The sequence below is a fragment of the Carcharhinus amblyrhynchos genome, chromosome 26 (assembly GCF_965287045.1).
Source record: "Carcharhinus amblyrhynchos chromosome 26, sCarAmb.v2.hapA, whole genome shotgun sequence".
NCBI classification, from domain to species: Eukaryota; Metazoa; Chordata; class Chondrichthyes; order Carcharhiniformes; family Carcharhinidae; genus Carcharhinus; species Carcharhinus amblyrhynchos.
The window spans coordinates 29,996,164-30,023,857 of NC_137349.1; the positions used below are offsets into that span (position 1 = coordinate 29,996,164).

The 27,694-nt window shown below is 42.2% G+C and overlaps 1 protein-coding gene across 1 annotated transcript in view; it reads left to right on the forward strand.

The window, feature by feature from the left end:
* LOC145358652 (protein-lysine 6-oxidase-like) overlaps window positions 1–26,795 on the forward strand; it is a 40,976-nt gene extending 14,181 nt beyond the window's left edge. The window contains exons 3-7 of the mRNA XM_080212867.1: window positions 5,242–5,379; window positions 9,336–9,492; window positions 18,048–18,143; window positions 22,234–22,349; window positions 23,815–26,795. Of these exons, the coding sequence (XP_080068993.1) occupies window positions 5,242–5,379; window positions 9,336–9,492; window positions 18,048–18,143; window positions 22,234–22,349; window positions 23,815–23,821 (514 nt within the window). The 3' untranslated portion in view covers window positions 23,822–26,795. The remainder of the gene's footprint in view (window positions 1–5,241; window positions 5,380–9,335; window positions 9,493–18,047; window positions 18,144–22,233; window positions 22,350–23,814) is intronic.
* The last annotated feature ends 899 nt before the right edge of the window (window positions 26,796–27,694 follow it).

Sequence of the window (27,694 nt, forward strand, 5' to 3'; positions counted from 1 at the left end):
TTTTGGCAAGTAACTCATTTCATCACGGGTAACCACTCAACTGTAAGTTCACCTCCAAGCCACACACCATCCTGATATGGAATCATATCACAATTCCTTCTCTGTTTCTAGGTCAAAAATCCAGAGGTCCCTTTTCCATCAACAGTGTGGATGTGCCTACACCACATAGACTGCAATGGTTCAAAAAGCTGGCTCATCATCACTTTCTCAAGGACAAATATAGATGGGCAACAAATATTGGCATTAGCAGTGATGCCTGTATCCCATGAGTGATTTTTTAAAAAAAGTGCTTAGATTCTACATAGGCTAAATACATTGTTGATATTTACTATGTGGCTTATTGCAGGTATTGTGGATTTGTTCCATCCAACACTACTGGAGCATGGCAGATAATCTTGAATCAGAACTTAAGTTTTGATTATGAGCCTCAGTAAAAAATTGGCGAAAAGCATTGCTGTAAACATACCAGCTACAAGTGGCTTTGCCTTCTGAGTGCATGTCCAGGCCCCTAATGTTCTCTACTTCATCTACAGCACCTTTTAACCACTGTTTCTTGGACATTGTCCCATTCCCAATCACAGTTGCTGTAAGATTATGTTCTCCACAAAGCTAGTCTTGTTGTATTTACCTCTCTTCACAGTTGCCAAGCCATCATTAAGTTTTGGCTCAATACTGGGGAGGGTGATGATGCCTGCTATGTAATCTTGTGGCAACAGGATGAAAAATCACTATCAACTATTTTATTTAAAATGAAAAGCTAACTTAGATTTTTCCTTTAAAATAAACAAATGAACTTTACATGACATTTTTTTGGTTGCTCAAACAACTTAGTTCTGTTTGAGTTCTCCTGATCCACACACACTGAGCAAAACATATTATTGCCCAAATAACAATAGTGAGTTTTTCAAACCTTTTTTTTAGTTTGTGTTCACATCAAGATAAAGTAAAATGTTTATTTATTAGTCACAAGTAAGGCTTTCATTAACACTGCAATGAAATCACTGTGAAATTCCCCTAGTCGTCACACTCCTCAGCCTGTTTGGGTCAATGCACCTAACCAGCACATCTTTCAGACTGTGGGAGGAAATCAGAGCACCCAGAGGAAACCCATGAAGACACAGGGAGAGTGTGCAGACTCTGCACAGACAGTGACCCACACTGGGAATTGAACCCAGGTCCCTAGCACTGTAAGGCAGCAGTGCTAACCACTGTGCCAACATACCAGTCCAGGTGTGAGCGACGTTAGTGCTCAGGAATTGAACATTATTTCAAATGAACCATTCTATAATAGCAACATTCACTTCCGAATTAAGCACACTGTGGCTTAGATGGAGTTAAGCTCCCTCCATACTGCCCCATCAAATTTAATTTGATGCAGAGTAAAGCACCCTTTAGGCTGGCTCAGCAAGCAGTCCTAGATCAAGTATGGCACAACCTGATGTCAGAGTAAAGTTCCAATTCCTTTGGCAGAGTGCTAAGCAGTGGATAAAGGAATATTCTTTGAATATTGATATAGTGCATAGTATGGCTTGTATGTCTACTATTTGTATGGTGCGTTGCCTTTTGCTACTGTAGCCAATTCCAGCTTTGAGTTTAGTGACGGCAGTGTAGCCTGTGAGATATTGCTGCTGCTTAGACCATAAGACCATAAGACATAGAAGCAGAATTAGGCCAATCGGCCCATCACATCTGCTCCAATCATGGCTGATATTTTTCTCATCTCCATTCTCCTGCCTTTTCCCCATAACTCCTTTTCTCCTTATTAATCAAGAACCTATCTATCTCTGTTTTAAAGACACTCAATGACCTGGCTTTCACAGCCTTCTGCGGCAAAGAGTTCCACAGATTCACCACTCTCTGATTCAAGAAATTCCTCCTCATTTCTGTTTTAAAGGATCATCCCTTTAGCCTGAGGTTGTGTCCTCTGGTTTTAGTTTTTGCTACTAGTGGAAACATCCTCTCCACATCGACTCTACCCAGGCCTTGCAGTATCCTGTAAGTTTCAATAAGATCCACCCTCATCCTTCTAAACTCCAATGAGTACAGACCCAGAGTCCTCAACCATTCCTAGTATGACAAACTCTTCATTCTTGTGATCATTCTTGTGAACCTCCTCTGTACCCTTTCCAAGGCCAGTACATCCTTCCTCAGATACGAGACCCAAAACTGCTCATAGTTCTCCAAATGGGGTCTGACTAGAGGCTTATACAGCCTCAGAAATATATCTCTGCTCTTGGATTCTAGCTCTCTCAACATGAATGGTAACATTGCATTGCCGACTGAACCTGCATGTTAACCTTAAGAGAATCTTAAACAAGGACTCCCGAGTCCCTTTGTGTTTCTGATTTCCTAAGCATTTCCCCATTAGAAAATAGTCTATGCCTTCATCCTTCCTTCCAAAGTGTATAACCTCACACTTTTCCACTTTGTACTCCATCTGCCACTTTGTCTACTCTCCTAACTAAGCTCTTCTGCAGCCCCCTTGCTTCCTCAATGCTACCTGTCTGTCTACATATCTTTGTATCATCTGCAAACTTAGCAACAGTGCCTTTAGTTCCTTCTTCCAAATCGTTAATGTATATTGTGCAAAGTGTGGTCCCAGCACTGACCCCTGAGGCACACCACTAGTCACTGGCTGCCAATCTGAAAAAGATCCCTTTATCCCCACTCTTTGTCTTCTATTGGTCGGCCAATCCTCTATCTATGCCAGGATATTACCCTTAACACCACGGGCTCTTAACTTATTTAACAGTCTCCTATGCGGCACCTTGTCAAAGGTCTTCTGGAAATCAAAATAAATCACATCCACTGGTTCTCCTTTATCTAACTTCCTTGTTATCTCCTCAAAGAACTCTCACAGATCTGTCAGACATGACCTCCTCTTGACGAAGCCGTGCTGACTCAGTCCTATTTTATCATGCACTTCCAAGTACTCCGCAATCTCATCTTCAGTAATGGACTCTAAAATCTTGCCAATGACCGAAGTCAAGCTAACCGGCCTATAATTTCCCATCTGCTACCTCCCTCCCTACTTAAACAGCGGTGTTACATTCGCTACATTCCAGTCCTCTGGGACCGTCCCTGACTCCAGTTATTCCTGAAAGATCACTACCAATGCCTCCACAATTGCCTCCACTATCTCTTTTAGAATCCTGGGGTGTAGTCCACCCAGTCCAGGTGATTTATCCTCTTTCAGACCTCTCAGTTTCTCTAGAACCTTCTCCTTAGTGATGGTCACTACAGATACCTGTGTCCCCTGACTCTCCTGAAGCTCTAGCATCCCACTGATGTCTTCCACCATGAAGACTGATGCAAATTAACTATTCAGCTCCTCTACCATTTCTTTGTTCCCTATTATTACTTCCCCAGCCTCATTTTCCAGTGGTCCAGTGGCTATTTTTGCTTCTCTCATACCTTTTATATATTGAAAAAAGTTTATATATTGCAGTAGAGCTGAGACTCACTTAAGAAAGTAGTTGCCTCTGGAGGAAGCAATGTCACGGAAACTACTTGCCTGAGACTGATTGAATTCCTCAGGACTTCTGTACTCAGGAGCAACATGGGGGTGGAATTCACCAGCCCTGTTCACTGCTAGGAGGAATCCTGATTGCCATTGAATAGGTCACTGGGGCTAAAATGGGATTGCTGCTTGGCATCAAAGTGTTTCCGATTCGTCCGTCCCATCCCAACAACCCTGTTCAACCAGAGGAGGTGGGAACTTGACGATCACGCAAAAATGTTAATCTAAATATCATTAGATTCGATGCCCTCCCACCATTCACCTGCCTCCCCAGCGGGATCTGCACCAGATGGACTCTGGTCTTGGTCATAATCAGTGTGGACCTGGCACATTGAACCCTGAGGTGGGATGAGGCTAAGGTTTGGGGCAGGAGTCAAGGAGATAAATGCAATACCTATGTGTCCTTCTGACATGGCAAGGCTGCAGAGGGAGGGTCCTGGGGGGTTTGGGTGGGCTCAGGCAGGAGTTGATCTTGGCATTCTTCCCTGGGAATAGGGGTTTACTGGCTAGACTGCCCCTTGTAACCCTGGGAAACCTGAACATCACTCTTGGCATAGTAATTTCAGGTATCTCTGTAATCAAAGTTTTCATTCCGGTCTGTGGGCTGAAAAATTTGTAGTGGCCTGCTCACTTTAATCTCCATGCCCCCAAACACCTGGCAAGCTTCCAACTCACAGCAGCATTCTATTCTGCTGAAGGGAGTCCCGTTTTGTCAGGTGTGCAGGTGTGGGATGGCTCCTTTCAAGTCCTCTGACTGAAAGGAGAGGTCCTTTCACTGGGGGGAGGGTTCCCTTCTCCACGGTTTGCTCACTCAGTCCCACCTTTTATTAGCATTGCATTTATTCCTAGTCTCAGAGCCTTCCTAGAAAGCACAAATGTTTGGAAATTCTTTCAAGTCCTTTACTTTTCTTGGAAGTCCTTCGCTTTCTTGTCACCTGCCTGTCGTCGTGGGGTTTGGAGTTTGAAAAGGGCACCCCGAACTCTGGACAGCCAGGCAGGCAGGACTGTTTCATGCTCCACATAAATCATGAATCCCACCTCACAACCACTTCAGTGCTAGCGGGAAACACCTGTGTTTTCTGGCTGGCGTGAGCACTTAGATTCAAAACAGGTGAATTGCACCCATGGTTTCTCAACCAATGGTCTGTATGGATTTACCCATGCAGAACAAACAAAGCTTTCAAACAACTTTACATAAGTTGAGTAATATTTAGATTCCCATCCCACTGTCAATCTTTATTGGTTGGTTCACCAATCCAATTTTCAATTTTATCCCGAAGGGTCCAGTGGGATGAAAATCTGGCAGATCCACAATGTGCGAGATCCACTTTGCCAGGTCACTCTGGGTTTGAATTTGAAAATTGCCCCCAATAGGTCCTGCAATTTCTGAAAAGTCTAAATATCAAATTGATTTTTCCAGCTTCTCATTTACTCTGCTGTCCCATGTGGAGAAGGATCAGGTTTTCAATTTGTTCTTGTTAGCAAAGGTGAAAAATCAAACCACAAACCCCTCCTGCCCTGTTTTGTCTGTCTACATCTGGATGCCTTTGATGCACTGTACATTCTTGGTTCTTGTACAACTGTTGTCATTTCAGCTAAATATAATTACATTGGAAATGTGGTGCTTTTCAAATACTTGGCTCAAAATGATCCAACTCATATAACAGTTGTTTTTTGGGAAATAATTCTGTGCTTAAAGCATGTCTGTCTTTTTGCTTTAGGTCTGCCTATGGTCCCAGAATAAGTGACCTCAGCATTCGAGTGCTCCTACGGTTTCCTCAAAGAGTCAAAAATCAAGGGACAGCTGACTTCCTCCCAAACAGGCCACGCCACACCTGGGAATGGCACAGTTGTCACCAGTAAGTACAACAAATGTGAGTTTGCTTCCATGAAGGAAATTAATCAGCAGTGTAATCAAAACATGTCTATCCCATCCTTAGTTTATGATTGAGTTTGTGGGTACATTAAGTCCTCTCGACCAGTGCATTAACTTATCAAGCATCATTGCCAAGCAGGATTGTGCTTACAGAATTCAGTCAAAATAAGATGCAACATATTGCACTGTGGAAAGCTGATCTTCATCCATCAATTTCATATTTCCTGCTCTGAAACATGTTGCTCTGAGTAATTGGAAAATGCCACTTCACAACAGAAAGTTCAACAGTTCAACAATGCCCAATCACTTCTACATAACGCTGGATAGCCTTGCCTCATTAAAACATTTCTTTGATTTACTTTGGTGGACAAGAGAAAACAGAGAACAGGCTAAATCCCACCCTTGTCAACATCCCACAGTGAGACAAATTTTAAGCCCAGAGCAAAATGAAATAGAGTAACTGTTGAGAAGTGTGGTTAATGGCCCAGGTGTAATCATAAATACCACTTTTTAAGACAGGAATCTCATCCTTTTAAACTGCATGTCCACACACATTTTTCAGGAAGGCCTCAAGATTATGAAACATGACAAATATTTAATTGATTTTTAAATTCTTCGTGATTCATCTTGCACATTCTTCTTCAACTGGGCAGTTGAATCTTGGATTCATTACATGACTGTATCTAACAATGCCCTTATAGAGCAAGGATTGGGATCAAGCTTGGTGATGCGTGGATGTCAGTGTATCGTAAAATGTTAGCAATACTTCTTAACCTGGGCTTCTTGATGTGTTTGAATAAATCTCACTTTAATCTGATGTTGTTTGCTGGGGTTTACCTCATAGAATCATGGAATTCCTACAGTGCAGAAAGAGGCCATTTGGCCCATAGAGCCTGCACTGACGACAATCCTACATATATACCCTGTTAATCCCTCTGACACTAAGGGAAAATTTAGCATGGCCAATCAACCTAACCTACACATTTTTGGACTATGGGAGGAAATTGAAGCACTCAAAGGAAACCCACATAGACACCGGGAGAATGTGCAAATGCCACATAGACAGCCACCTGAGGCCAGAATTGAACCTGGGTCTCTGGTGCTGTGAGACAGCAGTGCTAACCACTGCGTGGCTGCCCCCCAACCCCCATACTTGGGGTTTTCACTTCACAGATTTATCCATATTCATGTGAGAATTCCAAACCAGTGGTAATCGTGTTCATGGCCTGTTGTCAATGCGACAACAATTGCAACCTTTAGTAATTACCTTGTTAAACCAATTGCATTACTAAAGACAGGTGATGACATTTAGCTCAACTGTAAGTGGACAGAGCTGGAATAGTTGGTGTGGGGGAAACAGAAGGTTAGGTTAGTTTTAGAATAAACATGGTAAAGGTAAAAAGATGAGCTTCTTTTGCATTCCTTCACCATTTACAATTATTGGAGTTAACATTCTTGTATTTCTCTTCTGGACTCAATGTGGTATGCAGAATAGGCTGGGTTAAGTGATCATCTCATAGTAGTGATATTACATATTGTCCAACAAAGGATGCATTATGTTCACTTGGGTCAGTCTCTGTTGGTTCTTCCTCTGTTTGTGATGAATCATTTACAACTGCAAGAGATTATAGCTACATAGTTCAGCCAGGGTCAAACAAAGCTCATTCACAGAGATCAAATACTCCACAATTTCAAAGTTGTCCTATCCATTGTGAGTTTAACCAGGAGTTTTGGCATTCTCATATTAAAACACTTAGGAAGAAAAATGATATTTGGTACATGACAAATATTTGAGCATTGAGTTCTGAGAATGAGCAGCAGTGTTTGTGTGAGCAGCATTGCCAAGGTAGTGCTGGAGAGTTGACAGAACTTTTTTCTCAGAGGATTGAAAAATGCAATGTTTTGGGCAGATTTCAGTTTTGAGCTTTTCTCAGTGTACATGTACATGTTTGTGCTCTTAAAAAGTCAAAGGCTGCAATACTGAGTAACTCTAGTATACATTTTGTTAAATGGTAAGAAGTGTCTTTAATACAAAGGGGGTGATCTTACCAGCTTGTCACCCCAGTCGATCAATGTAGCAAGCTAGTAAGATCGTGAGAGGGGTGAAAAACCAGGTTCACAATTAGTTTCCTGTCTCTTGTGACATTACCAGCCTGGATCTGTTGCTGTAATCAGCTTTGTGCCAGGCAAGCCACAAGGCTGATTATAATATTCATCATCTAATTTTAATATTAATAGTGAGTCCAGGATGCAGTCATGTAGGTGGAGGTCCTCCTCGGTGAGGATTACATGTAGTCCTCCAGCAATAGGACCAGATGTGATGGCCTCGCTAATAGGACCAGAAGCCATTGAAGCTTCCTGGATGGTCAGGGACAGTGCCTTTTGGGCAGTGCCAGCCTGCCACTGCCAACTTGGGACTAGAGAACTGCCCACTGAGCATCTTGGCACTGCTCACTGGACATCTTGGCACTATCCACCGGGGATGCTGGCACTGCCAGTCTGGCACCCTGGCAGTGCCCACCCAGCATGACAGAACATTGGGCAGTGCCAAGTGCTAAGCGAGGAGGTAGGGCCTAAGGGACGGGTGGCACTTGAAGGGGAGACAGCATGTGGGGGCTGCGCATTCTGCGATCGAGGATTACTAGGGCATTGATTAACTAGTGGGGTGGGTTGAATGGGGGAGCAATTGGCTGGATGAATGGAATAGGAGGTTGATAGGGGTAGTGATCAACTGTGGGGTGGATTCAGGGTGGCGATTGGCTGGGAGGGGCGGGTGGAGATTGCGGGTGGCAATCAGGCGGGTGGGAGAATCGGGGATGGAGTTTGGGGGGAATCAGGGCCAGCAATCAGCCTGGGGATGAATGGGGGGAGTGATCAGCCCTTGGGTTGGGGGGGGGTCAAAAAATGGGTCTAAAACTCTCCCATTCTCATGCTCATTCAGCACTTTGAATTTTTTTTGGTATGATCACCCCCAAAGTCATTTCCTTATCTTCATGGGAAAAAAGTGTGCTTGTTCAAATATCTCCTATGATTTAGAAATCTAATTCATTTCCACCATTTTGCATTTCATTTCTTCCAGCGCTGCTGCAGTGATGACACTGATAGGGAAAGGTCACTGATACTGATAGAGAATGATCAATTATGTCCCGAAGCAGCTCCATTTATTTGATCAGAATTACACATTCAGATTGGTCTACATCTTATTCAAAGCTGTTTATCCCTGGCTGTTGGGAAATTTTAAATTCGCATGAGACCTTTGGTTGTGTTCTAAGAGCCATGACCTTTGCGCATTTTGAATAATCACCGCACAAATTAAACATACTCTTGTTTCATTGACTCATTATTAACATCAAATATTCTGCAGTCATATAAAATTTCCGCTATCCAAGTTGGCCATCTTATAGTTTATTTGTGAGAGATTGCTAATTTGTCACCAATTTGTGCTGGATGAAGTGTATTTTATGGTCTTGTGACACCAGAAGTTGTATTGGAACTGGCTGAAGTGTTTCCTTTCTATATTTACTTTCCTTTCCACATTGAGGTATGATTCCATGGTGAATGGAAGCTCTGGTATCGTATCCATATGGCCATTGAATGCGAAAGTTTGGAGTTGGATATGAAGCCATAATGGTCATCGCAGCAAAGTCCAATTCAGTCCAGATGTGAAGTTCACGTACTCACAATTTCTATCTTTAGTCATTGGCAAGGTTCAGGAATAGGAACTGTGCTTATTCTGTATTCTCTCCCTATCTAAGGGGCATTGAGGCCAATTATGGTGTCCTAATCTCTGTCCAAGCTCTCAGTTAACTTGGCACAGACACAGTTTTGAAATTCCTGATCTGTTTAGTACAAGTTCACATTGGTACCCATCCAGACAGCTAACATGGAGCATCCATTTCCAGATACTAACATGTTGTCTATGAATTTCTTTTACATCAGGCACTATCACAGTATGGATCAATTTAGCCATTACGATCTGTTGCAAACCTCCACACACAGGAAAGTAGCTGAAGGACACAAAGCTAGCTTTTGCCTAGAAGACACTACGTGCGACCCTGGTATCCAAAGAAGATACGCCTGCACTGCACATACTCAGGTATGATGATGCAATGCCATCAACATATGGTGGTGCAGGTTTACACCAGTACTAACGTATTGTTGTCAGACAGGTTAAAAACAATCATCTGGTGTGTTGTGCTTCATGTCATAACTGAAAGAAATAATATTGTACCCGAGAAGACTCTCATACACATCAGCATGTTCCCCGGCCTTCTCCCCATTCTTAAAAAACCTCCATTCAAATGTCCTTCTTTTTTCAAGGAATAATTCAAATTGGATTTGAGGTCTTGGATTTTCAAAATCCGCTACAGACAAGTCAACTATCTAATACGTGGTCAGTATTTTCAGATCTTTGTCTGCTTGATGAATAGTAGAGTCAATGCAGGTTTTTTCTATTGATATCTCTGGGTTCTTCCTTTCTGTACTTCTCCAGGCTCTGATTTCATGCTGTTGTTGCAGATGTTGACTGAGAGAATTCAGGAATTCCCAAAACTCAACAGAATATTTTAATCTGCTGAAGCAAAAGCAGCAGGAGTTAAGAATCGGGAGCAGCACTAAGGATTGGAGGGGAGAGAGGAGTGAGGGGATTAGATGTAGAATAGAGCTTGTGGTGAGCTGGGGAATTGGATGGATAAATAGAGAGACAACACAAACCGAGGGAGAAGAGTGTCTCCATGGCATTGGTAATTATACAATTTACCAGGTTCAATAACCAAAAGAACCAATGCATATCCACAATGGCATTTGACTCCTTGACAAAAGTAAGATCATTGGCAGAAACAAAGAGGGGAGTTTAGGAAACTTCCTGTTGCACTATTTTGTTATGACTGGGATGCACTGCCTGAGAAAAGAGATTTAGTCTGCATATGTGACACATTGGGTGCACCTGCACATTTACAACAAGCCGTGTCTAGCTTATTTCTTGATATAAATACATGTAATAGAACTATGCACAAAGTTGTGTTGCACTGTCAGTATTTTCTTTTAAGGGGGTGGGGGGGATGCTGTGTGGGAATGGGGGGAGGTTACAGGTCAGCCTTTGCTGGGTTGACATGAATAGATCACAGGCAAACACCACACAGACAATTATCCAAGGCTGGAATCAAATCCGAGTCCCTGATGCTCTGATGTTAACCATTGTCCTACCATGCTGCCCAGCTCAGAAAGGCACACACAAATGTTCAAATCTACTGAAAAAGGGCAAAGAAAAGCAAACACTAAACTAACCGCAAGTAAAATACATGGGTGCGTTCACAAGGCTGCTGTAAACTTCCCATTCTCAGCTCCTATAGAAAAGAAGGGCAATAAGTGACAGAATTTCCAGTTTTTCCACTTGCAATGACAAAACTAAGAGCTGGCAGAGGATTTAATTAACAAGTGGAACTGATCGATGTAGCCACATTTCTAACACTGCTGGGGAGGAGCTGCTACAAAATGTATAACACTCTAAATCTAACTGACAAACAAAGAAAACAGAGAGCAGAGATTTTGAAAGCCTTAAGTGAATGCTTTGAACCTAGAGAGAGTGTTACTTATGAACATTGGTTATTCACCACCAGAGTTTAAGGTGAAAAGAAAATCAACACAGCTTGAAGAATCATATGAATTCAGATTGCTAAAAGATGATCTGATTAAAGGTATATTAGACTCAAGTGTACGAGACCTCATTGTGACAACAAGTCTACTGAAAGAGGAGAAATATACGCTCAAGAAAGTGATAGACATGTGTAAAAAATATTGAAGTTGTAAAATATCAGCTGAAGCATATATATGGCATTGCAATTCAGAAAATACACTATGCTGAGAGATAGTCCAGCTGAAAGAAAAAGTATTTGCAAACAAAGGGTAGGATGCAAATATTACAGGGAACATCTTACAAAGGAAAAGAAGGATTGTCCACCATGGGAAAAGCAGTGTTTTAAATGCAAGAAGGAGAATAATTTTGCACACAAGTATTTGGCCATGAAGAAGAAAATCAAGCCTATACTTGTGGCTGCTGGAGAGATATCAGCAGAAGAGTCTGATGAAGAACCATACGTGCTACATCAGGTTGGCACAACCAAGTCTATAGGTGATAAATGGTTTGTGACTGTCACATTGATGAGGGTATCAAGTGAACAAGAAGCGTCAGATAGACACTGATGCTTCATGCAACATAATGACCTTCACAGACCTGTGCAAGGTAGCTCGAAATGTTGATCCAAAAATGATTTCAAAAGTAACATTGAGGCTATATGATGGCACAATACTCCTATCAAGAGGATACATTAGTCTGAGATTGTAATGCAGTAGCAAGAAGGAAGATCTAGAATTCTAAATCATAGATGGAGCATCATGTTCAGTCATCTCAGCTGAAGTAAGTCTAAAGCTTGGACTGGTAATCTGAAATGTGCTAACAGTAATTCACAATTTGTCGCAACAACAAAACCATTGACAGCAGAACAGGTCCTAGGGGAGTAGAAGGATGTATTTACATGGTTGGGATGTCTACCAGGAAAATATAATCTTGAAGTAGAAGAGAATGTAAGACCAAGTTGGCATTTGCTGCGAAGCGTTCCAGGTGTCCTCAAGTCAAACTGAAGAGAAGAATCGAAGAACTGGAAAAGAAGGGAGTATAAAACAAAAATGACAACTCCCACAGATTGGATTACCAGCATGGTAGCAGTGAAAAAACCTGGAAAAGTGTGAGTATGCTTAGACCTAAATAAAGCGCTGAAAAGCTCCCACTAATTCATGCCTATGCTCACAGGTACTTGCCACAACCTACCAAGACAAAGACCTTAACCCAAGATGTGAAGGATGATTACTGGCAAGTAAAGCTGAGTGAAAACTGCAGCTTTCTAATTACATTCTAGGCACTGCTTGGGAGAGGCAGATTGTTGCCCATACTGTTTGGCATTTTCATGGCTCTAGGGAAATATCAACACAGCCAACATTCGATGGTCAGTGATCTTCCCGGAGTGGAAGTCATCGTGGATGGTGTTCTAATCTACGGATATGGAGACACAATGGAAGAAGCCATAGCAGACCAGGATCAGAATTTAGTATGGCTGCTGGACAGAACTGACTAGATGAATCTGAAGCTGAATGAGAAAAATTGCAACTGAAGATACCTGAAGTTAAGAACACAGGTCATGTAATGTTAACGAAAGGTCTTCATCCGGATCCTGACAAGGTGAGAACTGTAGCAGCAATGCAGCAACCAATAGATGTGAAAGCAGTGCAGTGATTTGTTGGATTTGTGAACTGTTTAACAAAATGTTTGCCCAGTTTATCATTAGGATGTGAACAAATGTAGAAACTCACTGCCAAGGATATGCAGTGCTACTGGGGCACAGAAAAAGAAACAGCGTTCACTAAAGTCAAACTAGTGATGACAACACCAGTGCTGAAATACTATATCATTAGTGAAGTCATCTTACATCTTACAGACACCAGAGGGGGAGGATAATAGTGGTATTATCGCTTGATTATTAATCCAGAAACTCACAGACACTAACGGGACAGGTCTTGGAGCTAGGACAACCAGATACGTTTGTATCCAGGGACTAACACAAATGGGATGGTGTTAGGCAGATTGGGAAAGAGTGCTTTGCTCATGAGCATTTTTATTAGTACTTGCTTGTGAGAGACAAATTAACATGCAGTTCGACAATAAGTCACTTCAAAGAGTTTTTCACAAACTGTTACTATCTGCTCCAAAGCTTCTGCAAAAAATGTTACTTAATTTGCATAGACATCATCTGGATGTGACATGCAAGCAGGAGAAACAGGTGTGTATCACAGTCATGTTGTCAAGCAACACTCCCCATCAAGATGGGGATAGTGCAAAGTTGAGGATAGTACATGGAATGTGATAGTACATGGAATGTGAAATCTTCCAGATTCAATGTGAAACAGCGGCGAGACATGATCTGGAAGCTATCAACCTGTGGAGATGCCGGTGTTGGACTGGGGTAAACACAGTAAGAAGTTTCAGTTTAACCTGGTTTTGTGAGACTTCTTACTGTAACTAACAACCTAGCAGAGACATTGAATCTGACAGACATGTGCCTTGCTCAAATCAAGTGAACCACCCAATACAATGCAACTCCAGGTGTTACAGGAAGTAGTGATGAAAGGATAGCCTGAGAGCGTCAAGGACACAGTTGTGGTCACAAGAGCATACTGAACATACCAAGGTGAATTGATAGCCCAAGAATGCATCTTGTAAAAACAAATTAGTCATCATGTCTAAGGAGACGAGGAGAGATGCTGAAGCTGTATCCACTGAGACATCAAGGAATTGAATCCAGTCTGAGACAGGTAAGGGAATTGCTCTTAAGGCAAATGTGAGCGATTAAGTTAAAGACCACTTTGGCCAGTACAGTGCTTGTAATGAGTACCAAGCTAAACAAGATGGAGAACCATTGATGATGCATGATGTCACAGGCAAAATCATGGATGAAACTGGGAGTAGACCTCTTCACTCTAGCAGGAACTGGTTATCTTGCCACTGTTGACTACTATTCAGACTGCTGGAAGTTAGACAAGCTGGCTTCAATGATGATAGAAGAGACAACAGAGTGCCTGGAAGCACACCACAGTCATTACTGAATTCCAGACAATGTGATGAGTGACAATAGCCCTCAGATCAAAAAGAAGAATTCGGCCATTACACAAGGACTGGAAAATTCAGCACCCCACATCATCTCCAGTTGATTGGAAAGGCCAAGGTGGCAGTGAAACTTGCTAAAGGAATAATTTAAGCAATTGAGCAGATCTAGCACTGATGTACACAAGGCAATCTGCACATGGACAAACACACTGATTAAAGGCATGGAAATTAGTCCAGTCCAAAGACTAATGGCACACTGCACACAAACTATTTTTCCAACAGCAAAAAAGTTACTGAAGCCAGAAGTAGTAAAAGGCATGAATGAAGAAAATCAAGGGAAATGGCAGAAAGCCAAACCATTGCCAGAGCTGAGAATTGAAGAGCCAGGGTGTAAACTTCCAGCACTCTCAACAGAAGTCAGTCTGCATGGAAACATGGGACATGGGTAGAGAGAGGCAACACAATTGTATGAGGTGGAAGTGAACGACCAAATGCACTATTGTAGCTATATATATACAAATTGTGAAGCTGTTCCATCACAGCACAAAGCTGTTACTTCACAGCAATTGGTCGGTCAGAAGGGATCTCACCAGCTAGACTAAGTACAGAACTATCATCAATCCCAGGAGTCCAAGAATCTCTAAGAATGGCAATGGAACCACAACCATTATCATGGCAACAGGTGCCACAGGAACAATACTCCCCGGAGAGGGACATCATCCAGTGAAACAACAAATGATAACACATGCGTGTACCAAAGAGACTTGTATGATTTAACACTTTGGGGGTGATCTTACAATAAATTTAGCAATGTGTTGGTTCCAGCAAGAAAAATGGAGTGCAACACAACAATGGCTCTAGTGTAATTTCTAACCAAATTTTGAGCATGTTTTTACGATCATGACAATCATGCTATAGTAGCAGTAGCCTCACTCTTATTCATCCACCCTGATTCAACTTAATTACTGCAGTCAGTGGTGAACTCCATATAAATGGTTACCCACCAGATGTTCCAGGGGATGGCTGCTAGGAAGCCTGCAACTCATTTCTTGAAGGGAGACCTGACCAGACTTTTCGATGGAGTGAAACAGAAGCAAGATGCACTCTACCTCCGATCCAGAAGGTGTCCTTCCAACATGGTCTACCCCTGCCTGGGATGCAGTGGCAGCCTTATGAGTGTCAAATCATTACAAAAGAGGATGGGGCAGAAACGCCGCAATCCGATGAACTATCTCCTTCACTCAACCAGGGTAACTGAGCCTCAAAAAATCTTTATCTGGACTCCCTTGCACACTTCTCACAGCTCCAACTTCATCTCTCACCCAAACACTTCAGAGTTTGCCAACATCTTTAGGGAGGCCCTCCTCTCTCAATCATCATCTTCCCCCCTACTTCCTGGCATGCTCCTCACACTCAAGTTCCATGCCTGCCACACTTCATCACTATCTTAAATGTCAACGCAGCCACCCACCCTCTCACAACCTGTCATTGCGGGACTAAATCAACCGTAATAAGCGTGAATAGATAAAGCCAGCCAGAGTAATGCCGGAGCTCATTACCCTCACATTCAGAGAGTGATTACTCGAGCTGGCTGGGGAGGAGGAACAGCAAGACTATGCTGATGGTGAAGTGGAGGCAGCAGATAAAAGTGAGAATCCTCAAGACATGCAGTCATTCTCCCAAGTCTCAAATGAATAATCACTGTCCCCTCATTTATCCTCTGTGATACATTAATGCCATGTCCCTTCATTTAAAGGGCAAACAGCAAGCAGCCCTGATCAACCTTGCACCTCCTGGACCCAACAGACATGAGCAGCTCTGACGAACACTTTTCCAACCCCACCATGGAAGAGGCATCACAACTGTCATCCATACTCTGCACCACCACAAATACTCACACCTCAGCAGGTTCTTTAAGTAGACAGGTTTATGGATCACTTGCTGGTGAGCACATCACACCTGAAGATCCACAGCTGGAAGAGGCAGGGATGTCCCAGGGATCCGACACTCGGAGGAATGCCGGAGGCCAAGACTCTGCTGAGACCCTTGGCAATGACGCGCTCCAAGATCTGGTCATTCCAGAGTTGATGGATCTGCAAAGGCAGAGTCGTGAATATCAGGAAGGGATGACAGCATCCCTCCTCAGACTGCAAGGCCAATTGGAGGAGTCCCATCGCCTTTTGTCCAAAGGATGGGTGGCATCACTACAGTGGAACGAGACCAATTTTGCAAGGGTGGCGTCCACAGTGGAGAGCTTGGTGCAGGATCTACATTCCATGACAAGTGGTGTCTGTTCCATGGTTCAGCTGATGACTTCTGTGTCTGAGGTCATGAACTCCATGGTGCAGGGCTTCAATTGCATGGTGCAGGCACGAACTGGAACCCATGCGTGTTAGCGCCAGAGGATCTCACTCCAGCTACTCCTCTATTCCTTGGAGGACCACCGGGCCACTTGGGCACCCGCAGGAATAAGGACAGTCTTGGTCACTTCATGGAACCTTCCACCCAGGAGATCCTGAAGTATCTAGCCCATCAGAGTCCTTGCTTCCTATGAGCAGCAGACCTCCAGCTCCACACAATACCCATGCTGTCTGAAAGCAGGTCAGGGTCCTCAAGGTCGAAGCCTCGGGGAACACCCACCAAGGTCATTTTGGGCAACAGGGCATGGAAGTCAGCAAGCCTCCTCAACCTCAGCTATGGATTCTCGGAAAGCACCTGGACATAGTGGGAGAGTCAGGATTGGTAAGAAAGGATAGGCACTTAGTTGGCACAATGAAAGTAGGCTCATGTAGAGAGGCACCACTATATATTGTCAGAAATAATAAATCACTCTGTTCACTCACAGAGCATCCACTCTACCATTTTATGCTGTCAAGCTTTGAGAACCCACACAGACACTCAGTGCTTCATTCCTGTGAAGTGTGAGAATTTTACCATCCCGCCTGCCACAGGAATTGGAGTAGGCGTGGGGTGGGGGAGAGTCGGGGGGAAACCATGGAAAAGTCCATTGACCTCAGGTAGGATTTGACAGTTTCAGGATGAGTGAGGTTGTAAAATCCCACCCATGTCTCTCCCACACTAAAGAGAGATTAAAAAAGCCCAGGTGCAAGCAACCCTGCCCTGATTATGCCTGGCCACCCTTCCTGAGACCCTATTCATGGAAGGAACAACCCCACCCCCCGGTTATTCGGACTAGAGGGTTCCCATTTTGCATCCCTTCACATGAACGGAAGAGCCAAGGGACTATTAGGTGCTGATTGCCTGCCCACCTGAGGTATAAAGTGGAAGTGAAAACTTAGATGGACCTGCAATGCTTTATAAACCCCATTGATGTGCTCAAAATCAGAAAATGTAATCTCACCAGCAAGATGCCTGTTTTTTTCAAATCTCTGCATTTTGAGCCCACACCACTCTTCCCATGCAAGGAAAGTCATGGTTCAAGATTCTGCCCTATTTATGCAGTGACAGATGAGAATAACGAGCAATTTGTAGTGCACGCAGAGGGTGCACAGCGGGTAACTTGGGTAACTCAAGAGTTACACATGATTTTGCATGCTAATTTGTTTGGTACAAAAAGGAGATTTTTGGGTTTTGAAATGCAATAGTCCTATCTATGCCCTATCTAGCTTGTAGAAGTCAAGTTACTTCTGCCATGACGCATGCTGCCATTTTACATCTGTTCAATAAAGACAGGCACTGATAAAGCACTGCAGCCATTGAACATGAAATATTGCCAAATATGTCTGCAGACAAGTGCAGACCTACACACTTCCAAAGAGGAGGTCACTGTTGCACAGTAATCAGGATCCCAGAGGAAAAGGAATTGTTTCTTTTCCTTGTCTGCTTCCCTACTTCCTCTCAACATCCATTCAGCTACTCACCATGGTCCAGGTTCAAACTTAGGACTTATTGCTTTAAGAAATGTAAAGATTAACATTCTTAAGAATTGTATGTTCTAATCAATTAAATTTCCACATGTTTCACTTTTCCAATAGGGATTAGGTCCTGGTTGTTATGACACGTACAATGCAGATATCGACTGCCAGTGGATTGATATAACAGATGTCGCACCTGGCAACTATGTATTGAAGGTAATCCTTTCTATCACTGGAACTGTATCACAAAAATGGCCTACAAACAAAAACTTGTTTGCCTACTGAACCTGTAGCTTGAAGTTTCTTTTTGTTTCTCTCACCTTCTCCCTCTTTGTCTCTTTATCTCTTAACTTATCTGTATTCTAAATGAAGCATCAAATGCCCACATGCATTGAGCTCAGAAATAAAAAAAGGTGCAGCCACACTGCTAGCAATGTACTAGAGACTCCCAAATAGTGGAAGGAGAGTATATGTAGGCATGTATGTAGGCATGCACATTTATTAAAACATTACATCAGTTTAATCATTAAACTGTTGGCAGATCCAGGGAAACAAGTCTTCCTGGCTTGGTCAGGTTTATCATTAACAGCTTAAACACAGAGGCAAACACAAGTAAAGATGCTCAAGTTTGATCTCTTAGATCTCGTCTGAATCTATGACATTTATCATGATGCTAATGAATTCAAGAAATAGAAGCAGGACTAGGTCACCTGGCCCTTCAAGGCTGTTCAGTTTTCAATAGGATCATGGTTGATCTATGCTGGCCTCAACTCCTTTTCTGTGCCATTTCCCCATAGACCTCTATTCCTTGATCTAGCAAATATTTATCCACCTCCACTTTAAATACTTCTAATGATCCATCCTCCAGAGTTCCAGAGATTTGCCATCTTCTGCAAGAAGAAATTTCTCCGCATCTCAGTTTTAAATAACTGACCCTTTATCTTGTAGCTATGTCCTCTTGTTTGAGACTCTCTCATTTGTGAAAACATGTCAACACCTATTCTGTCAAGTCCCCTCAGGATCTTATATGTTTGAATAAGGTCACCCCTCACTCTTCTAAACTCCAAGGAACACAGACCCACACTCTCTTGATAGGACAAGCCTCTCATTCCAGGAATTAGCCTGGTGAGTCTCCTTTTGATTGTCTCCAATGCCACACAACATGATGGAGGGGTGTCTTGTCTAAGAAGACAGCACTTTAGCTGTAGAGGACTGTGTGGTCACTCCAATATTATCATGAACAGATGCGTCTAAGACAGGCAGATTGATGAGAATGAGCTCAAGTCGATTGGTTGATAGGATGGTCCATCTGGTTTTATTCTTATTCAAATTTTTTTGTAATGATTTGGAACAACTGAATGCCTTGAGGGCAGTTAAGAGTCAACCAGATAGCTGTAGGTTTGGAGTCACAGTTGTGTCAGATTGGGTGAAGACAACAGATTTTCTACCCTGAAGGACATTAATGAACCAGATGGGTTTTATGACAATCTGGTACTTTGATCATCATTACTGAGAGAGCTTTTTATTCCATATGTATTAATTGAATTCAAATGTTTTTGGCTTGAGATTATAGTAGCCCGGTTGCAGTTCTCAGACCTTGCAAGATGCAACATACAGGAAGAAGGGAAAAATAACCTGTTGAAAGTTGCAGTAGACTTTTGATTGGCATTCGCAGGCTGCTGTAGACGGCTCGATATGGAGCCTGAGGGATTTCACATTGGCTATCCACATCTCTGCCTGCAAAAATGTGTGAAAGACATGAAAGAATGCCAGTTATTTTATTTTTAATTCATTTCCGTCTTCTCTAATCTGAGGAGTGGATTCTGACTTAGGTGCAGGTTCCAAAGGTGCTGGCTGGCATCCAGGCCATGCCCTAGTGATCATTCATCACATATGAGCCTATGGACAGAAAAGGTTGGCAGAATATCCAAAAGTGGGTGGAATTATGTACGAGGCTGATTCTGTCCTTGTGTGACTTCCAAGCACAATTCCAGCTGCAAATACTGGACTGTGATCAAGAGTGGGAATGTTGGCTGATGTTTATCCTTGTGTAAATATACGCTTAATTCCCCCTTAATTATGGTACCCCAAATGATGATGACTGACATCAACAATGGATTGTCAGTCTTTAGCAAGCAATGAATAAGTTGATTTCCATTCAAACCTTGACCTAGAAATGAATTGGTACTGTGCCTGCTTTACGGAATGCAAAACAGGATCTTAATGCTCCAGTATGGTGGATATTGGATGTGCTCATTCTTGGCTGGAAGTGGGCTGACCACCATATTGGTTAGATCTCTTCAGTAGCCATTTCACATGTGCACCTGAAGCTGGCACATTGCACAAGGAAATCGTAGGACTAATTGTTTTAGGCCTCTTTGCCAAATTGATGTGCGAATGAGCGCAACATACACTGTGATACCTGCAGTCCCTTTCTTAAGCTGTTCATTAGTCAAGTCTTCCTTAAAAGTGTCCACTGGAAGACATCACTGGAAAAGTAATGTTCATGTTCTTCACTGACCATGAAGTAGGATAGTTTTCTTTCAGGTCCTTAAACTAAGGGCAATTGCTGCCAGTTGCCTACAGACCCTCCCAGACTCCCCTAATGTCTTTGGCTGATGTCTGAGCTGACCAATGATGCTTCCCCCTTGGGATCAAAATGTTGCTACTTGGGTGCAGAAAATGGGCGAATGGGCCAGGAAATGGCAAATGGAATTTAAAGATGGCAAGGGCGAGGTGGTCCACTTTGGTAGGAAGAATGGTAGGAAGGACTATTACTTACGTGGCGAAAAACTGCAGCAGGCGACGGTGCAGAGGGACCTCAGGGTCCTTGTGCATGAGTCGCAAAAACCCAGCCTGCAGGTGCAGCAGGTGGTCAGGAAGGCGAATGGGATGCTGGCCTTCATAGCGAGGGGGATTGAATATAAAAGTAAGGAGGTCTTGCTGCGGCTGTATAGGGCATTGGTGAGGCCGCAGCTGGAGTACTGTGTGCAGTTTTGGTCACCGTACTTATGCAAGGATATTTTGGCCTTGGAGGGAGTGCAGAGAAGGTTTACTAGGCTGATACCGGAGTTGAGGGGGTTGAGCTATGAGGAGAGGCTGAATAAACTAGGCTTGTACTCGTTAGAGTTTAGAAGAATGAGGGGAGATGTCATTGAGACATATAAGATGTTGAATGGGATGGATAGGAATGAGGTGGAGAGACTCTTCCCGCTCAGAAAGGACAGTAGGACTAGGGGGCACAGCCTCAAGATAAAGGGGGGGGGGGGCGGTTTAGAACGGAATTGAGGAGGAACTTCTTCACTCAAAGGGTGGTGAATCTCTGGAATTCTCTGCCTGTTAAGGTGGTGGAGGCTGCCTCGCTAAATATTTTAAAGACGCAGGTTGATGGGTTTTTGATAAGCGAGGGGATTAAGGGTTATGGGGAGAGGGCGGGAATGTGGAACTGAGCCACGACAGATCAGCCATGATCTTATTGAATGGCGGGGCAGGCTCGCAGGGCTAGGTGGCCTACTCCTGCTCCTATTTCTTATGTTCTTATGTATGTTCTTATCAGCAAACTGGTACTATTCTTATGAGCTTGGCACACATGGTTCTACTGTTGGCCCCATTGTGTACTGCACTGAGATCAAATCATGATTCAGGCTCACTCCAATTTCAAGACAGTGGACTCTTGCGGTAAGGGAAGAAGTGGCTCTATGCACTAAATAGGTTTTTCTCATTCTAACCATTTTTCAAATGTGTTCTGCTCCAGTTGGCATCTATAGTGATCTCAGATTTTTTTGGGGTGAAAAAAATCACTTCAGAAAATACAATTCTTCATCTATTAAAATCTGGCAAAATTTGCCATCAATTTTCTTTAGAACAAGTTGTGAATCTGCCATTTCAGTTTTTTCAGCTCCTGACCACAGGACGGTGGATTCAGGTCTTGCACCTGTTTTACAGCTCATCCAATTTTAGTGTCCATTGACTTGTCAGCATAAAAAATGTGTGACATGACCCCAACGTGCCCAGCAGATTGTGTTGCAATTACTCTTGAGTATCGTCGCCAAGGCTGATTATGTTCTTCTCTGCAATGTTCACTTTACAGCACAAGTCACCAGATAAGTGATCAAGAGTTGAAACTCTGGTGATTTTTACTTCCTAATGAACAGAGTGTGAGGCCAAGCATAGCTGCTTTACTGCCCTAACTGAGATAAGCTATGTTGGCACCTGGGATTTTCCACATCAATATTACATTGAGATGTGCAGTCATCATTGGGGCTGAGTCATTCAAACTTTACCTTTTACTCTATTTCTAATGTAGGTTACAGTGAATCCAGGTTTCCTAGTTCCAGAGTCAGTTGTGACGAACAATGTGGTCAGATGTGATATTCTGTATACAGGGAGTTACGTGTCAGCCAGGAACTGCAGAATTACGAGGTTTGTATTGGCTTGCTAATTTGTAGATGAAGCTCAATCGACATTGAAATCCAAATGGCTACAATAGGGCTTTCCTTTACAATATATTTAATGAGGAATATAATCATAGAAATTTCAGAAGGCAGCTATTTGGTCCTGTGTATCTGTGCCAGTGTCATTTCCCTCATTGGACTTATCTATTTTCTAACCATTTTAAATATTTTCTTTTACAACTCATTTTTAAATGCTGTAACTGACTTGTCTCCAGAGACTACTTGAGGTAACACATTCCATAATCCAATACTTGCTTATGTGAAGATAATCCCTCCATATTCCTAATATTGGATTTACTGACCAGTGAAAATTATCTTTCATTATTTAGCCTTTCTTCATTTTGAGCATTTGTTTGGCTTCCCCTCTACTGACCTCAGCAGCTCCAAGTGTCTACATCTTTCCACTCACAGTCTGACAGGTCATTCTTGTAACTAGTTTGGATTCACTACTTTAGCCCTCAGCACTCAATCCTCTTCCTAATGAAATGTTGCAAGGCACTCATATTTTGATTATAAATTGAAAACCACTGCAGCATCCTTTCCTTTGATCCATCGTCCTTAATGGCCTAATTTAGTGCCTTTTCTTTCCTTTTTATATCAAGTTTATAAGAAACAATGCATTTTAGGGGACAGGTCTATCTCTAAATCCATAAAGAACATAAAGGGATCTATTAAAATATGACCTACAGTTCTAATGCAACTATCTGTTCTATGCGGTAGATCCTCCAGTAGTTCCTACAGTGGATTGACTGAAATTAGGACTGAATCCTAATTAATCCTAATAATGACTGAAATCATTTAACTTCAGGCCCAGATTCATCCCATCACTTTATGCTGCAATAATCTTGACTGTGGCCTTTCAACAAGATTTATTCCTTTTGGGGAAGGAAACAGGAGTCAAGACTGTTCCCAGTTCCCAAATTCGCCCAGAGAGAAAACAGTCACTCCTTGGGATTTTCATAGAGGAACCTCCATAACTGGCACTGTGTGTGTTGTGCATGTTGAGAGAGAATCTCTTTACTGGTTGAATTTTGGCTATATTACATCTGGGAGGGGGGAGCCCTTGTTTACCTGCTGGAGCACTGCCCCATATCTCACGCCCTGCTACTGGAGCACTGCCCCTGGCAGTTAAAGTATTCTTCATCAGGTGGGAACTGCAGGTTGATTGGAAAAGAGCTCTTAATGAATCTAATTGAGTGCTCTGCTAGTCTCAAACTTGCCTTGGCAAAAATGGTTGTCATCAAGAATGGGAGCAGGAAACTGGCTGGTGGTGGCGTTTTCGGGTCTCGTGCCACCACTCCCATCCTTTACAGGGCTCAACAATTTAACTTATGGGCAAGGTTTGTGACATTGACACAAAGACAATTTTACACTAGACTGATTCTGGCATTAATTTCAAAGCAATTACATTTTAAAACATTTTCTCTCAACAGATACTAAGGATGGAATATCTGAGTGCCACGTGGTGAATTGCTGGATTCTATCATTTGTCAGAAGTGTGTGTAGTCTCAAGTTTTTCGCTTTAGTTTTGCGATTATATTTAATGGCTTTGTGGAGAAAGTCAGTGATTTTAATTCTGCTTTAGGCCTATGACATACTGTGTTCGATTTGGAATAATCGTTGCACATCTGCAGGGAATTTTGTGATAATTCTAACACAACTTAGATCTATATTTCTGTCCTTGACTTCCTCTCCCTCTCCTTCATTTCCTCCCTTTCTTTCCCAATCTAGTTCACCTGAAGCAAGTGGCTGTTAAAGTCAGAGCGAGGCCTGACTCAACAAATGTTTTGCTGAATTATGGGAAATATAATTTTGCTGGAGTTATCCGTTAAAGACATCCTTTTGCAATTTTGTGATGTAGTTCCTGAAAAAGCTTGTAGGGTGTAGGAACGTCTAAACCTCTAAAGCATTAATACTCAAGAATGAAAGAAAAGATCTGAGAAAAATCTTAGGACACTGCATCATTTATGGTTACAGCACAGAAGGTCACACAACTGGTTTTGTCTATGTAAGTTCTCTGGAAGAGCAATTCATTTCATCCCACTCCACTTTCCCTGCAGCCCTGGAAATCTTTTCTCTTCAGATAATTATCCAATTTTCTTTTGAAAGCCTTGATTGAATCTGCCTCTACATTTAGGCAGCACGTTACAGATCCTAACTACTATCTGTGTTTTTTACAAAAAGCTTTCCCTCAAGTCATTGTTGCTTTTTTTCCCCTCAATCTCTTAAACTGGTGTTCTCAATCCTGCCAATAGGAACAGTTTCTTCCTATTTTCTCAGTCACATGATTTTGAACACTTCTATCAAATATCTTAATTTTCTTTTCTTCAAGGAGAATAGCTCCACCTTCTCAATTCTATCCATGTAACTGAAGTTCTTCATTCCTGGAACCATTCTTGGGATTTTGTTTTGGTCCTTCCCTAATGGCTTCACATTATTCTTAAAATATGTTGCCCAGAACTGAACAAAATATTCCAGTTGAGGCCAAATCATCTAGTTGCTCTTCTCATTGGTGTCCTTGAGAGATTGTGGTAACACCAGAGCCTGACCAAGAAGACCTATTAGGCTAGTTTTAGCAGTCCAAAACCATTTGGGCTGTATCATTGTGCTTCACGGTGGCACTTGGAATCAGGAGCTCACTGTAAATGGAATAGCAAGTGCGTCATTGCATCACAAAGTAATTGAATTTGACTCTCCCACTATGTTTCCCCATCAGTGAGTTTTTGATTTTAAGTGTGATTCCAGGCAGCTGTTGAATGGAGGCTGAGTCCTCTCCTGCTGGAAGGAGCTATGGAATTGTCAGTTATATTAAAACTGAGCTACATGCATGACCGGTTTAAGAAGTTAGGATTTTTAAGAATGTGTTTGAGTGTGCACTATGCTGAACTATTTCTGAATATCCTCACCCCAAAACCCAATTAAAATTTCCTTCTGTGAAGCATTCAATATTATGTTTGGAGTTCTACATCTAGCTCTATGAATGAATCATTATGTAATCCTTCTCCCATTCATGGGAAGGACAGCAAGTTCAGTAAAAAGGCAATTAGGGCTTCTTGAACAGATTGTGGTGAAACTTCTGCCTCTCAAAGACACTGATAAGAAGAGCCATTTGAGGCTGAAGTGATGTGAAATGATTCCCCGATCCCTTCTTTCTTTGCTGTCTATTTATCAATTTAAAAGTATTCTCTTGATCTTTTTCTCTCTTATATCTGCAATCTTGAAGCTTTCAAAACCCAAGGTTTTTGTCAGTTTACTGACTTATCTCCCCTTCACTCATATCTTTTGTGTTCTTTAATCTAAAGAATTATACATCAACTGATCCTCTATTCAACAATCCACAACCAGTAATATCATTTCTATGTATATCTTTCAGAAATAAAAGCAAAATTATTTGAGCTTTTAGTCCAAACACATTGAGATTTAAAGAAATCATTCGCTTTGTATTTGTACTATTGATACCATGACTAGAATGTTGAGCATGGAGGAGGAAACATAGTATTAACATGAGTCTGAAGTGTGATTAGAAGAAACTTTGAGCAATGGATATGGTACAGGCCTACAGGAGAAGTGATCAATTCTGTGTTACATAGAAATATAGAAACTAAAAGCAGGAATAGGCCATTCGGCCCTTTGATTCTGCTTTGCTACTCATTTTGATCATGGCTGATCATCGAATTCAGTATCCTAATATCCTTTTCCAACCTTATCCCTTGACCTCTTTAGCCCCAAGAGCTATATCTAATTTCTTCTTGAAATCAGACGTTTTGGCCTCAACTACGTTTTATGGTAGTGCATTCCACAGATTCGCCACCCCCTGGGTGAAGAGGTTTCTCCTCACCTCAGTTCTAAAAGGTTTACTCCTTATCCTCAAACTATGATCCCGAATTTTGAACTCCTCCACCATTGGGAACATTCTTTCTGAATCTACCCTTTTTAACCCTGTTAGAATTTTAGAAGTTTCCAAGACGTCCCCTTTCACTCTTCTAAACTCCAGTGAATATAATCCTGACCAACTTAGTCTGTCCTCATATGACCTGCCATCCCAGGAATCAGCCTGGTAAATCTTTGCAGTACTCTCTTGATAGCAAGGATATCATCCTTCCTCAGGTAAGGACACCAAAACTGCACACAATACTCTAGGTGTGGATTCAACAACACCCTATACAACTGCAGCAAAACATCCCTATCCTTATATTCAAATCCTCTCAATATGAAGGCCAACATATCATTTGTCTTCTTTACTGCCTGCTGTACCTGTGTGCTTACTTTCAGTGACTGATTCACAAGGACTCCAAGATCTCATTCAGTATCCACCTCGCTTACTTTACACCCATTCAAGTAATAATCTATCTTCCTATTATTGCTACAAAGTGGATAATCTTAGCATCAGTCGCTGAAAGCACGCAGGTACGGCAGGCTGTAAAGAAGGCAAATGGTATGTTGGCCTTCATAGTGACAGGATTTAAGCACAGTGATAGGGATGTTTTGCTGCAATTGTATAAAATGTTGGTGAGGCCATCCTGCTGTATTGTGTGTAGTTTTGATCCACGTTACACTGCATCTGCCATGCACATGCCCACATACTCAGCCTGTCCAAATTACATGAAGCATCTCTGCATCTTCCTCAGAGCTCATCCTCGCACCCAACTTTGTAAGAACTGCAAATTTATTTTTTCAGAAGAAGCAAGATTAATGGCTAGATGATAAATGTAGGCCAAGATGATGGGCACATGATGAATATTTCTTTGCTGAAATAGCTCATTACACCTCTGAGGTTTGTGGAAGCACTCTGAGAAGTATTTACAGGTTATTTCCACAGTATTGACTGTGAAATAAAGGATATTAGTACATGCTTCAGCTTGACAGGCAGTAGGGATCCTTCTTCTGATAGGAAATTGTAAAATGCAGTCTATTTCAGTATAGAATTACCACTGGTAAGATGTTGAAGCAAACAGAATATGTTGAAATGGTCAGGGAAGGGCGAGAGACTCTGCATTTTTACAACATTAAACATGATTATCTATCAAAATAAATGTTCTCCTTTTTTTTAAACTGGAGTTTACATATGTTCTGCTGAAAATGTTCAGTCCCCAGACATGGATTTATTTTTGTTAGGAGTCTTTTGCTGTATTTTATACTTTAATTTTGCTGTGCGAATTCAACAATAAACTGAGACTTCAAATGTTTGGAGGCCACAGTTATGTTTGCACTAAGAGCAGAAGTCTGCACTGAGCTCCCACTGTTTAAGAACACTAGTAAGCATGATACAGATGGGAAGAAACAGTAAAAAGAATTTGAAAGGTTCTGAATTTC